At 46.1% G+C, this 14180-nt stretch overlaps 1 protein-coding gene across 1 annotated transcript in view; it reads left to right on the forward strand.

The window, feature by feature from the left end:
* The first annotated feature begins 327 nt into the window (after nt 1–327).
* The window catches only part of SRRM4 (serine/arginine repetitive matrix 4), a 172368-nt gene continuing 158515 nt past the window's right edge, over nt 328–14180 (forward strand). The window contains exon 1 of the mRNA XM_050747987.1: nt 328–974. Coding sequence (XP_050603944.1) covers nt 844–974 — 131 coding nt within the window. The 5' untranslated portion in view covers nt 328–843. The remainder of the gene's footprint in view (nt 975–14180) is intronic.

The following is a 14180-nucleotide window of genomic DNA, read 5'->3' on the forward strand; positions in this document are numbered from 1 at the left end:
CAAAAGTGAGGGTCCGGTGGAGGCCGGCCGGGGTGGATAAATTAAGTTTTTTACCCCCTTCCCCCCGCCCCTCCCCCACCCCGGCAGAAGATCAGCTACAAGACTTGTGAAGGGGCTGGGAAGAAAGGTGGCCTGGCCCCAAGGGCACCCAAGAAAGGACTGAGGAAGGCCGGCGATGATGGAAGAGGAGAGGGGCCTGGGAAGCAGGATCTCCTGCCTGGCGCAGATTGGGGTGCCAGGATGGCTTCTCAGAGTGGTCAGCGTTGCAACTCGGTCGCTGCGGGGCCCTGGTGACAGGCGCACGCCCCGCCCTTTCTCCTCCCAAGACCTGCGGGCTTTTGTTATGCAGATGGCGGCAGGAGGCTGAGCCTGAGGAGGAGGGGGTTGGTGGGGAGGAGGAGAAACGGAGAGAGGGGAGGAAAGTGCAGCTCGCGCGACCAGCCTCCTCTTCCAACGTCACATTGTGCGAGAGACAAAACCCGGGCGCGCCGGAGCTCACACGCGCACGCACACACATCCGACCCCGTCGCCTCTTCTCTCCTGGCTCTGCCCAGAAAGCCAGCCCTCCCTTCCCTTCTTGGGGCGCAGAGGCTCAGCCAGCTCAGAGCGCAGCCAGGAGCCGACCCAGAAGGGCGAAGAAAACCCGGCGGACGAGCCTCCTTTCTCTGCTGCCTGCTCGGACTGGGGCGTCCCATCCCCCGCCCTGAACTCCGATCTCTCCCACCCCACCCCTCTCTGGGTTTCACCCGGACAGAGCCCGGAGCTGGGTGTCGCCCCCGTTTGGAATCCACGTTTCAGCACTTCGGACAGCGCCCCGGGCGCCCCGGCCTCTTTGGGTTGGCGATGGCGAGCGTTCAGCAAGGCGAGAAGCAGCTTTTTGAGAAGTTCTGGCGAGGAACCTTCAAAGCGGTGGCCACCCCCCGTCCCGAGAGCATCATTGTCGCCAGTATCACGGCCCGCAAGCCGCTGCCAAGGTAATGATCTCCTTCTTAAAAGGGGGGGATCCCGAAGGTCCCCCTTTCTGGCCTGTGCCCTATAGCCCGGAGGGGTGGATGCAGGCAGTCGGGCCAGGGCGCCTGTCTTTTCCCGTCACTACTCGGCGGCTCCCGCTGAAACATGGGAACTCATTGCTTGTGTGAGGTGGAAGATGGTGAGAAGGGACAGGAATTCTTTGTGGGGGGAGCAACGCTCAGCGGAACCCCGTAGCTCCTATTCAAGAGGTTTTGCTACCTGAGGGTGGACGGTGCAGGTGGGGTATGACTTGACTGAAAAACTTTTCTTGGTGTCACAGAGTCCAGAGGGCAGGTGGGCCAAAGAATGGTGGATTTGAGGAGTTTGGGGGGTGTTGTACCAGAAAAGGAGAATTAAGCCAGCTCAAGCAGCGTTCAGAGATAGCACACATTTCCATCCTCGGCTCGGAAGCTAGCGAGCTTTGAACATTTTTGACAAAAGCCCATATGCTGTTGCCTCAAATACACCCAAAACAGCACCCTCCTCCACGCCTTTCTGGCGGCTGCTGCCGCTGCTGCTGAATTCTCTCCTCTCCAGCATCCAAAACCAAGACTCTGAGCTCAGGAGTCAGGGAGGAGCCTTCCAAGATCGTGAAGATGATCTTGGAAGAGTTTTATTTTGTTTTCTTTTTTGTTTTTTTTCCAAAAAGAATCTGATTGCTTTGAACTCAGGGATGAGAACAGATCCTTGGATGGTGGTAGACATGGTGCTGATGGAAGGAAGAATAAGGGAAAAAATGAAAGAAAGAGGGGAACAGGAGGTGGGGTGAGAGGGAGAGGAGGTTGGGGGAAAATAGAAGCATTCCAAGACAGAGAAAAATCCAATTCTTTTCATAAATCATTCAATTTAGAGGAGTTTGAGAATGAAAGGAAGAAGGCTGTGCCTTCTGTCAGGGAAAATCAAGGCAGTATGAAAACTCATCTTTTGCTGGTGTTGGATGAGTGGTTTAGTGGGAGAAAGGAAAGAAGTTGACCAGGGGGACCACTTGGAAGATTTATTAATCCTGGCAGTCTGCATTAGGGAGCAGATTGAAAACATGTCTGCAAAAGTGATTCGGACAGACTGAACGTCTGTTCTGGCACAACTGATTCTGAACTTTCCAGTGGGTGTAAGGTGGAAGACGTATGGGGAATTACGCCTGAAGAATCAAAGCCAGACTGGAGAAGTTTTCCTCTTCACTGTCTTGTAGAGGATCACACAGGTCTTTAGAGAAATGGGTGTCCCATTTTAGGAATGGGTGGACAAGCAACACAACAGGCCAGTGGCGTGTAGCAGGCTGCAAGCTGAAGCAGCACCAGCCAGTGTTTGCAGATGGGAAGGAGGGGACACACACCCACCCACCGACACAGGCTGGAGAAGGGGAACAACAATACCAAATGCCGTTAAAAGCTGATGCTTCGCTGCTTCAAAGAAGGTTCTTTGTATAGAGTTTTGACGTCAGTGGTTTTATCTTCCTGGGTTTCTGCTATCTATTCCACCTTTGGAATGTACCTACTGTTGGCTAATCAGGTGCTGCACTGGCCAAAGAAAATGCCCTTGTAGAAGGAACTAGAGGAAATTTCACTGGAAACTAGAAGTATGGCATTTAGTCCAGAGTCTTCCATCTATTTTAGGGGTACGGGGAGAGGAAAGCGGATTCCTGGTGGTGTTTTGATTCAAGAAAGCACACCTAATGTCCACCTTGCTTGGTACTTTCCACTTTTGTCTGTCTGTCTGTTACTTTCCTGCCCTTTTCTTGGTCATATTTGCAATCACATGAATGGTGCACAAGGTCTTTCAACCCTCACGCTTTCTGCAGCTTTTTGCTAATTCTAATGTAATCCTTTTGAGACTTATAATACTCCACTCCCCCTCTGCAACCAGTATCATTTCACTCTTGGTGCCTTTTCATGTCGTGGGTCTTCTTTGCCGTAGAAACCACCCCTGGGGTGAAAGCCTGAGCCATAAGCCCTCGATTTATGTCATGCTAGGAGAATCCTGTGTAATACTTCTGTAATAGGCGTGGCCTCTCTGTAGAACAGATTCCAGTTTTATAACTGTTACTCCCGGTTTGGGGTAGAGAGTGAGAAGGGAACATTTGTTTCCAAGTCCTCAGGAAAGGTTGGATTGGAGTTGTCTTTTAACAGACCAGATAAAACCTGAATCATCCCCATTCTCACCCAAGGCAGCCGCATCCAGTGACATTCAATTTCCACTTCCTTTTCAACATTCCACACTTACTTAAGGGTGAAAGTACCATGTTTCCAAAGCTGAGTTCTCAAGAGGAAAGAAGATAGAGGCATTGGCACAATATCAGCTGTGTTTTGGTGGCTTCCTCTAGAGGCAATCTGGGGACTTGGTCTCATCAGAAATGTTGTTTAGTTCCATGAGTCAAGCCCAGATCACAGTCAGCAGACCAACACATGTAGCAGTCTGTAGGGGGATGGCAGAGAGTGAGTGGAGGAACCACTAGTCAGTCCTGTTGGTGACACACTTAATATTTATTTATAGATGAAGGCCACCCCCTAAATAAACTTCCTCAGGATATTTTAAGTCTATCTCTGAAGGTAATTTAGCACCAGGATAGAAACATATATTCAATTCATTGATTTCATAGCAATATGCATACATCATGCAACTGCAATCCAAGCAACCCCCTGCTTAGTCTCTCTTTCTCCTCTCCCCCTCTGTGAGGCATACTTGGTGAGGCAATATCTTTATAATGTATCAAATTGCAACCAGATGTCTGCCTCAAATGTCAGAACAGTATAGCAGAGTGGGAAGCAGTATATCACAGTGGTTAAGAGCTCAGACTTGAGTATAAGACAACCTGGATTCATGTCCTGGTTCTATCATTTACTAGTTGTGTATCCGAATCAAGTAGTTTACCACACTGAGCTTGAAAATAGAAATAATAACAGTAGCCCCTCAGACAGCAGGTTGTAAGGATTGAGTTAGGTAAAGCTCTACCCCTGTGTGTGGTACATGGTGTTGTTTAGTAGACATTGACTCTGGAGCAAAGCGTATAGTGGCCAAAAGGAAAGCAACAACTCCTCATCGTTGGATTCTCCATGCCTACCCATGTCTCCCCCAAGTAATGCTGACAATTTTTATTGGGATTTCAACTCCTGATGGACAATTACATTCAGATGAAATGAACACACATGAGGCAGGCTAGAGAGTGGTCCCATAATCCTCGTCTCTGAGAAAAAGTTAGTTGCTTTCTGATCTGACTGTTTCAGTTAGGGAGTTGGGGATAATACATAATTATCCGGATTCAGAATTGATTGGTATAACATTTCCATAGAGCATTCTGTTGGTTTGTATAGAGAAGATCAGGTACTGTCAGTCTAAAGAAAGCTCAAACTCCTTGAAAAATCATAATTTTAATCCCATGGTTTCATCAAATCTACAGTGACTGTGTGATTTATAGTTTATATCAAAATGTCTTTAAGAATGAAAGAGGGTGTCATTAGTAATTATTCTAGGATGGAAGATCTAACAGAGATAATCCCAGGCAAACCAGGATGTAGAGTGGTCCTTGTCAAACTTTATCTCCCAGCAGGCAGGGAACCAGCATGAATTGATAAGACATGTGAATCTCTAAAGTGTAGAGAGCCACCTCCCTTTTATCCCCACCCAAGAAGGGTAGTCGTTTTGCCTGGCGTTAACTTGTTTCTCTTTCGTAATTGCTTAGTCTAGAAAAGTTTGTACCTAAGAAGTTTCAGCTCGGCAAAAACCTAGTGCTTAAGGCTAGATCAAACCACAATATGATTTCATATCACCATATCGACAAATAGTAGCAGCTAAAGACTTAATGAACATGTAAAAATCATTTGAAATTAGCATATCAATTGTTTGTGGATGCATGAGTGTTAGTAAAGGACTAGAAAAGAGATCCTCTGAAATAGAATGCACATTTTCCTTACAATTCTTTTAGCAAGCTATTAATTTTCTTCGAAAATCCTTTCTACGCAGAATAGACCAGAAGCAGACTTCAGCCCAAGCCCTGTCCAAAAGGCCATAAATTCCAAACCATTGGAGATTTTACTGCATAAAGGGAAACTGTAAGGTGGAAAAAAAAATGCCTTTGAACCATTTAATTCAAGGCTCCCCTTGGTGCCAAGAGATCAGTTAGCATGTTTGTGCTGACTTGATCACCAAGAGCAGAGTGAGGGGCTGTTGAGAGGCGATTTTCTGACAGCAGCCTGTGGTTAAGAGCCAATGTACTGAGGGTCACAGAAAATGCTTGCCCTGGCAGTGAATGAGCATTTTTCTCTAGGAAGGGAGCGTTATTGTTTGGGTCAAACCTTTCTCCTTTTGAAAGGCGAAATTTGTTGAATGGGATGCAGGGGTTGGTTTCAGGGGTCATTTCTGACATTCTGCTGTGTTCACCTGGCAAACGTGCTATCTTAGAGAAGCAGGATGTGGTAGATGTTCAGTGAATGTTGGATGCATTAATTAGATGAGTGTGCATGGTTCAAACCCAGCAACAGATTAGCTCTCTCCCCACCCCACCTCCAATTCTGAGACACTGAGGCTTCTGATCAATGCAACTTGAAAGACACACACACTACAAATAGATTTGACTCTCCCTGGTGTCAGAATGAGGTTCCCTAGATAGAGACATCTGTCTGGCTGGGCAAGTAGACATGTTAGCCAGTATAGGGGCAGGAGGTTGGACTAAATGCCACTTGGATGTGCTTTCCAGGCCTGTGAGTCTCCGTTACCTCCACCCCTGCTCCAGGCCACCAAAAAAAGGGAACACCCCTAAAACCCTAACTCTTTTAATAGGGAAGGAAGCCCGGGTCATGTGCCTTCTTCTCCACGAACACTTCAGGTGTGCTGCAGAAGAACAATACGTTTAAAAAAAAAAAAAAAATCCCATTTTTTTTTTTTCAGAGTGGCTGGATTTACCTTCCTGTGAAGTGGAAGAATTCACAGGGGCTTAGCAAAACTAGAGCTCTTTAATCGCTTGTTCCTAAGACTTTCGCTGAAGTGTGAGATGAAGAATGATGAAGAGTTTGAACTCTGAAGTCAAATCTATCCAGGCTCAAATCTTTCTTTGCTACGTGCAAACTGCAGGACCTGCTAACACTTCACCTCTTTGTGCCTCAGCCTCCCCACCTGTGAAATACTCCTCTGTTGGGGTTGTAGTGAGGAGTGAATGAGATAATTTATATAAAGAGCATGGCACTGTGCCTGATACAAACCCAGCTCTCCATAAAGCAGATGCCCTTGTGTACTATGCCGGGGTTACCCAACGAGATGCAGAGAGGGGAGATGCTAAAGCCCCTTACTACCTGGGCTGTGCTTGTTCAGTAGTGATGCTTGGGTTCTGTGGACTGGACTCCTGAGCACTCCAGTGCTCTGTATTCACTTTTAAATGTGGTTTCGGGGCTCCCTAAAGAGCCACTGGAGATCGGTAGAGCTGTTTAAAACATTTGACAGACCCCAAGGGCACACTAATCAGAGGAAGTGTTTTATTTTATTGGTTGCAAATGCTTACAGGCTATGAGACTTGGCAAGCAGCTTGACCTTCTCAATCTCAGTTTTCTCATCCGTAAAATGGGGCTAATAATAGCAGCTCCCTCCAAGAGCTGCTGTGAGGACTGGATGAGCTAATTTATGGAAAGTGCTACTTGGCACCCAGTCAGGGCTCCATCAGTGTTGGCTCTTGCTATTAATAATAAATGATAGGTTTTTTCATTACTATTTGCCAGGCCCACTGGGGAGAAAAATGTTGAACGTCCTCCTGTGAGGGCCTCAGAGTTTAGTTGCAAAGGTAGATACAACGTAAGTACATATTTCATAAGGCAGATAGTCTTCTTAGTTTTTAAAATTTGTTTTTACATAGTAACTCCATATATTTGGGGGGTACATAGTGATGTTGTGATACATATAATGTACAGTGATCAGCTCAGTGTAATTAACATATCCATCATCTCAAACATTTATAATTTCTTTCATTAGAAACATTCAGTATTTTCCTTCTAGCTATTTGAAACTGTGAAACATATTATTGTCTTAAGTACGATAATGTAGAGAGAAATAAAGACAGAAGAATGTAAAAAAAAAAAAACAGTGGAGGGAGAGACGCTTAATGAAGCTTGGAGTCCCTTGCTATAGTCACACAGTTATTTTTAGTTATCTGATCTGCAAAATGGGGATGATTCTTCTATTTCATTAACTTTATCTACAAATGCAAGGGATGATCAAAAAAAATCAGACCTTTGCCCCCAGCAGGGTCCTGAAGACCATTTCTTTTCCCAGGAGAAAAAGCAGGCTAAACTCTCTGAGAGGAACATTAACTGCTAGGGAATAGTCGATGCTAGTGGAGGGGAGCCGTGGAAGGGAGCTGCTCATATAATATAAATTTTCCAGCTCAAGAATGCAGTCTCTGGCATGGGCTATTAGGCTTCTTGTCCTTCATGGACTAGCTCTGGCTAATAGGAAGTCCAGTCTGCATTCCACGAACAACCACCAGTGATGGGGGGATTATAGCGAGCCTGCAACTGTTGAAGATAAAATTAATCACAGGGGAATTAATACACAAAGTGGAAGAAGCTGCACGTTGGCTAAAAAAAAATTAAGTTGTACTTTCATTCATTTATTCAGTCATTCAACATTTTTATTGAACCACTACTCAACGTAACAGTGAACGAACACGGGAACTCCCTATTCCCATGGAGGAGAAAGACAATGAATGAAGAACCAAATAAATAAATGAGAGCTGGTGGTAATGCATTCTATAAAGAAGAATAAAGCCAAGGAAAGGAATAGAGGGTAAGGGAAGGAGCTGCTTTGTTGGACAGCATGATTAGGGACCCAAATGGAGAGGTGAGCTGTGAGAATAAGTGACAGAAAATTGTTTGAGGCAGAGGGAACAGCAAGTGCAAAGGCCCTGAGGTAGAAGGATGTTTGGTGTATTTGAAAAATAGCAAGGAAGTCACTGTGGCTGGAGCAGAGTGAGTGAATGGGAGAGTGACAGAAGATGATTCCCAGGATGCAGGCAGAAAACAGATCAAGTGGGGCCTTGTAAGCCAGTTTAGGAAATTCCGAGGTCCTACGCTGGGGGCAGGAGGTGGCCCCAGTGGGGGGTTCTTGCCTTAGGCAGAGTTCCAGGTCTGATCTGCTTCTCTTGACTCCTCTTTCCTGACTCTAATGCAGCCAGTGATGACTTTGAACAGCAGTATCAGAAGCATGTCTGGGCCCCTCCATGTGTTATGGACAAGCATGAAATTACAGTCTCTTGACTGTGATCAATCAGATCAGGAAACTTTACAGACGCTGTTTAGACTTCCAAATAGCAGTGACAGATTTTGTTCCCACAGTGCAAGGGTTTGGTCTCTCATATTCATGCATGCAAACCTAGACTATCCCTTGCACCCAGTAGCCCCCTCCACTGCACACACTGAAGCTACAGTCTGCTTTTTCTCTCTCTCTCTCCCTCTGTGTATCTCTCCCCGGCACCCATCTCCCTACACCTTCCAGCCCTCCACTCCATTTGAAATTTTGCTCAGGGAGCTCCCTTATGCTACAGCCGGTGTGCGGAGCTCCGTGAAATAGAACACTGAATTAAGATGTCATAGAGACAAAGCCAAAACAAATACAGGAACAATGCTGAACCCTAAAACAGTCATTAAGTAATTCATGTCTACATGTGTCTGTTCAAAACAAATATTAAGATCTTCCGGACGCAAATATTTCTCATTCAGAGAATCCCCTGGTTGCTGGATTCCCAGAGCTTAGATGCCGCTGTCGGACAGCTTTGCTGAGTACAAACACCAACAGATCACTGTTCTCTGGCTTCATTAAAAGTTAAGCTTAGGCAACTGAGCAGGAATTTAGAAGACAGTTGCCACTTCTGCAGAAAGAAAGGTGCCATTTGGGCCTGAAGCGTGCATCCTCATGGTGTGTGTGCATGCTCGCTTTTGGTGGGAATGTGTGTGCTGAGAGCCTGGTGTTACTATGTGCCTCGCCCTGTACTGAACATATTTCATCTCTTATCCAGTTCTATCCTTATAATAATTCCAGAATAGAGGTGTCTTCAAGACCCTATTTTACAGATGAGAAAACAGAGGCTCTCTGAGTAGACATGACCTGCTCACAGACCCATGGCTGCTAAGAGTCAGAACAGGAATGAGAACCAGAGCTCTTAATCAACATGTTTATAGGATAAGACACTTTGCAGAGGAGGAAAAAAATGATATGAGAGAGTGGAGGTAAGCCCTGGGAATCCAGTAACCAGAGGAGTCTCTAGATGAGAAACCTTTGCATCCAGAGGATCTTGTTATTTGTTTTGAACAGGCACATGTAGATGTGAATTGCTTAATGACTGTGTCAGGGTTCAGCATTGTTCTATTTGGTTCGGCTTTGTCTCTACGTCATCTTAATTCAGTGTGTGCCCACGATCACACGGTGTGTAAGTGATGAAAGCAGGAGCTGAATTCAGGTCTGTCTGATTGCAAGTATATTCTTCTTTCCTGGCTGGACTTCCTGTCACTGTGGTTTGGGTTTTAAGGTTGGGGGTGTTTTTGTTTTATTTTGCTCACCTTGTTTTATGTTCAATCAGCTTAGGTGATTGCCATTGTTATAATCCCATCTTATACCACTTACAGCAATACTGCTTTCCACTCTCCTTGCCCCTGTTATCTGTTATCCACATAGACCCAGAAGAACCTCTTTGAAAAGCACATCAGACCATGTAAGCCCTCTCTCACTCCATCTAAAGCCCTCTATCACTTTCTCATGTTTGTGTTTTTTTGGTTTGTTTTTGTTTTGAGACGGAGTCTTGCTATGTCGCCCAGGCTGGAGTGCAGTGGTGTGAACTCAGCTCACTGCAACCTCTGCCTCCCAGGTTCAAGGAATTATCCTGCCTCAGCCTCCCAAGTAGCTGGGATTACAGGCACCCATCACCGCATCCAGCTAATTTTTGTGTTTTTTTTTTTTTTTAGTAGAGACAGGGTTTCACCATGTCGGCCAGGCTGGTCTCGAACTCCTGACCTCAGGTGATCCACCCTCCTCAACCTCCCAAAGTACTGAGATTACAGACGTGAGCTACCATGCCTGGCCCCATGTTTAAGTATACTGAGCCAGCTCCCTGCCATGGCCTCTAGCCTCTTCATGGTCCAGTTCCTGCCCACCTCCCTGAGACCATTTCTAAAATGCCACCTCTCACTTCCTCTGGTTTAGTTGTATCTTATTCCTTTTAGTTACTCACATTTCCCAGGCTCCTTCCTGCCATGGAGCCTTTGCACATGCTGCTAGGAAAGCTCTTCCTCTCCGCTGGTGCCTGATTCATACCTACTCCACTTTCCCGAGCTCAGAGCAAATGCTATTTCTTTGGGGATCCTTCCACAATGCTGCATTCGAAGTCATACCCCTCATTACAGACATTATTTTCTTATCACCATTTTCAACATGTTTGTAATTGTATGTGGACTTGGGTGATCATTGGCTAAAGTATGCCTCTCCTAATGGTCGAGGCATCATGAGGAGAGGGACTGTGACTATGAGCTCCTTGCTGAATGAATCTCTTTCCCCAGAGGCACGGCAGGGGCCAAACACATGTTGGTAGAATGCATGAACTGTAGCACTTTCCCCTCAAATCACTTTCGCACCTAATAGTCTGAACCATATGGAATTGCCAGTATTCAAAACCAGCAATGTTATTTCCTCTGATTCATAGGAGAATTGTTTGAACCACTGGGGCTGGAGACCGTGCCTGTTTCATTCCTTGTGGTATCCCAGCACCTAGTACAGTGGCTCAAGGTTGGTAATCTTTAAATATTTGTTGAATAAATTGTTAATGAGGACAATACGACCATAAGCACACCGTACAGATGAGAAAACTCAGAGACCTACAGAGGTGTAGTATTAGAATCGTAGAACTAACAGGACCTTAGGGATCACCCAATCTCATTTTACACGTGGAGGGCTGAGGGATAGGTTTGATAACATGTTTAATATATTGGAACCATAGTGCGCATGTGTAATTTGTAAACAAATACACATATATTGGGGTTTTGTTCTCAGCATTTCTCACTGAGAGAGATACGAGACAAAAGAAACTTTGGGGACCATTGATTTAATTCAGCTCCTCTTTTAGCAGAAAGCAACACGAAGCCTGCAAAAAGAGAGAGATTTGCCTAAGGTCTGTAGCCTGTAGGTGAGCTCTGGGTTCAGAGAAGTGATGTTTGCCCAGCGTCAGGGCTCTTGTTTGAACCTCTCTGCTGCGACCAGGTGACCAGACACTGGTTCTCTCTGGTGACCCCACCCACGCTGTGAGACATGACATCCCTCCCCCTCAGGGTCTCCTGCGGCACCTGCTGCCCACCCACTGGTCTGGGGATCCTGTCCATCTGCACCCAGCCTGTGCCTAGCAGAGCAGGTGAGCAGCTCTGGGTGTTTCTGGAATCAGATTTCAGAGCTTCCAGCTGATAAGGGGCTTTTGTTTGGCCAGTGTTTTGCCCCAGCCTCCTGTCCACAGCCAGGTGGCAGGTGATTCTGGGACCCAGCCCACACCCGGAAGGGGTAGGTATCTGAGCAGTGGTGCAAGATTTATCATATGGATGGTTGTTTGCTGCAGGAATGAGAGGCCATCATCATTATAGCGCCTTTCAATGATCAGTTCTCTCTAAATCCTCATTGCCTCACTGTGGCACTCAGTCTACTGTCAGGATGAGAGGGCAGCCAGAGGGGACCTTCAGAACTCAAATATAGCATCTTCATTTGATAGATGGGGAGACTGAGGCACAGAAAGAGCACAGGGCATTCCACATTGCATCAGAAAATTAGTGCCAAAGCTGTAGCTAAAATATGGGCTGCTTGGCACCCAGTCCCAAGACACCACACTGCTCAGAGTTCCCTGGGGAAACAAGACAGAAAAATCAATTTATTCACATTTTACAAATGGACTAATGAGGCTCAGAGATGTGAAATGATTTTCCTAAAGTCACACCATGAAATAATGATATATCATGTCACTGTTAAACAGTTACTATTGATCTTGTTTGATCCTCAGTAAGTACCAGTGTTATGTCCATTTTAAAGACGAAGAAACTGAGGCTTAAGTTCTTATAAAGACCTGGAATAAGCTCCAGATCTCTTGACTCCAAGTTCAGTGCCTTCATGCCACTGTGGGGCAAGATTTCTGACCCCCAAGAGGTTGTGCACTGAGCGGGGATCACCAGGCAAGGGTGGGAACGGTGTGACTGTCTTTAATCACTGACCCAGGCTGCACTGCCTTAAGCAATCCCATTCAATCCCTCTCATTTCTGTTCACCCACAGAGTGTGCCAGCATCCTGCCTTCTTCAACTGCTCTCTATATACTGTATCTTTTTCCTGCATGGAGAGTCTCTTAGAATGACATTCCTCTTAATGGCCTCGGGGGCATGGAGGGATTGGAATGGGCCCCCAAAATCGAAAGGGGAACCCAGAGATCAGTAGCCTTAGGAAGAAACACCATGAACCCCATTATGGAAGGGATAAGACTGAGGCAGAACAGGCCCCAAACTGCAGAGGGAAGAGTGCATGCGGGTCAGGAAACCTTCTTTCCATGGTGGGTCCTGGTTATATGTGGCCCCCAAAGAAAAGACACTTTGACAACTAGAAGAAGTAGGGGTGGCCTCAAGATTGCTGTAGCCCAACCCTCCCTAACCCTTCATTTTACAGAAGGAATCTGGCACAGAGTAGTCAAGTCACTTGCCTAAAGTCTCACAAGCAATCAATGCCATTGACAATAGGTTCACTGTAGGGCACTTGTGGGTTTTTGGAAAGAGAAAAACTAGTATGATTGCTTTCTGCTGGGTGCTATAACACATGCCTGCAGCCCCAGCTACTTGAGAGGTTGACGCAGGAGGATCCATCCCTTGAGCCCAGGAGTTCTGGGCTGAAGTGTGCTATGCCCATGGGGTGTCTGCACTAAGTTTGGCATCAATATGGTGACCTCCCAGGGGCTGGAAACCACCAGGTTGCCTAAGGGAGGTTAAACCGGCCTAGGTCAGAAACAGAGCAGATCTAAACTCCCAGGCTGATCAGTAGTGGGATCGCGCCTGTGAATAGCTACTGCATTCCAGCCTGGGCAACATAGCAAGACCCCAACTCTAAAAAAATAATAGTAAAAATAAATAAAAAATAAAAACGATTGCTTTTCACTGACCACTCCTATCCACACCCCAGAACACCGGCCGTTCCACCTTGGCTCTATAGCATTTATGTCCTTTTAACAAATCAACTCTCGAACTGTCCCCACGTGGTGGTTTGAATGCAGGAGATAGAGGCTATGATCTAAGTGCTCCTAGATGCTTTTAATGTTTTCCAGGGAAGCTCAGGCTGAGGCTTCCACCACAGAGACTCCCAGCTTGCGACGTGGGCAAGATGCCATTTCAGCCACCCTGATGTTTACTATCCTTACTCCAGTTCTTAAAAGCCTTTTGCCTTTCCCCTCCCTGGAAAATAGTGTGCTCTGCATTCCCACCCCTCCAATCCTCCAACCTAAGGAAAGCATCAACTCCCAGTCACCAAGCAAATGTTAGTTCTGACGCATGCCAAGGGAGGGGTGTTGTGTAGTTAGAAGAGTTCTGGCTTTGCAGTTAATGTGCTTGGGCTTGAATTCTACTCCATCACCTAGTAGCCATGTGACCTTCGGCAAATCCCTTCACTACCCTGAGCCTCAGTGCCCTCCTCTGTAATATGGGGACAAAAGTTCTTAACTCAAGTGGTTGCTGATTCCTGGTATGACTGAGTATTTGGAATGGTTGCCTTTGGCCACTCAGGCTCATGTGAGTCAGTTTGATGGTGATGGTGGAGTGAGAAAAGACACTGGGATTATACCCCTGATCAAGAAGGCTAAACCTCACAGTTTATGGGTTCCATTCTCTGTTATGCAGATGGAGAGAAAGCCTCAGAGAGGGAAAGGCATTTGCCCAAAGTCATACAGTGAATGGGAATCCAGGTCTCCTCACCCCTAGAGTTCACTTCTCTGCCTCGGTGACCTCATAAATGTCAATTTTTCAACTTCTTCATCTGTCAAAAGGATTAATAATAGTTACTAACAATAGTTTCTGACTACTTACTATATTCCCAGCACTGAGAAAAGTGCTTTGTCTGCAATATGTCACTTAATCTGCTCAACCACCTTTTGAGGTAGATACTGTGGCAATATCCATTTTGTAGATGAGAAAAT

This window comes from Macaca thibetana, chromosome 11 (assembly GCF_024542745.1).
Source record: "Macaca thibetana thibetana isolate TM-01 chromosome 11, ASM2454274v1, whole genome shotgun sequence".
NCBI lineage: Eukaryota > Metazoa > Chordata > Mammalia > Primates > Cercopithecidae > Macaca > Macaca thibetana.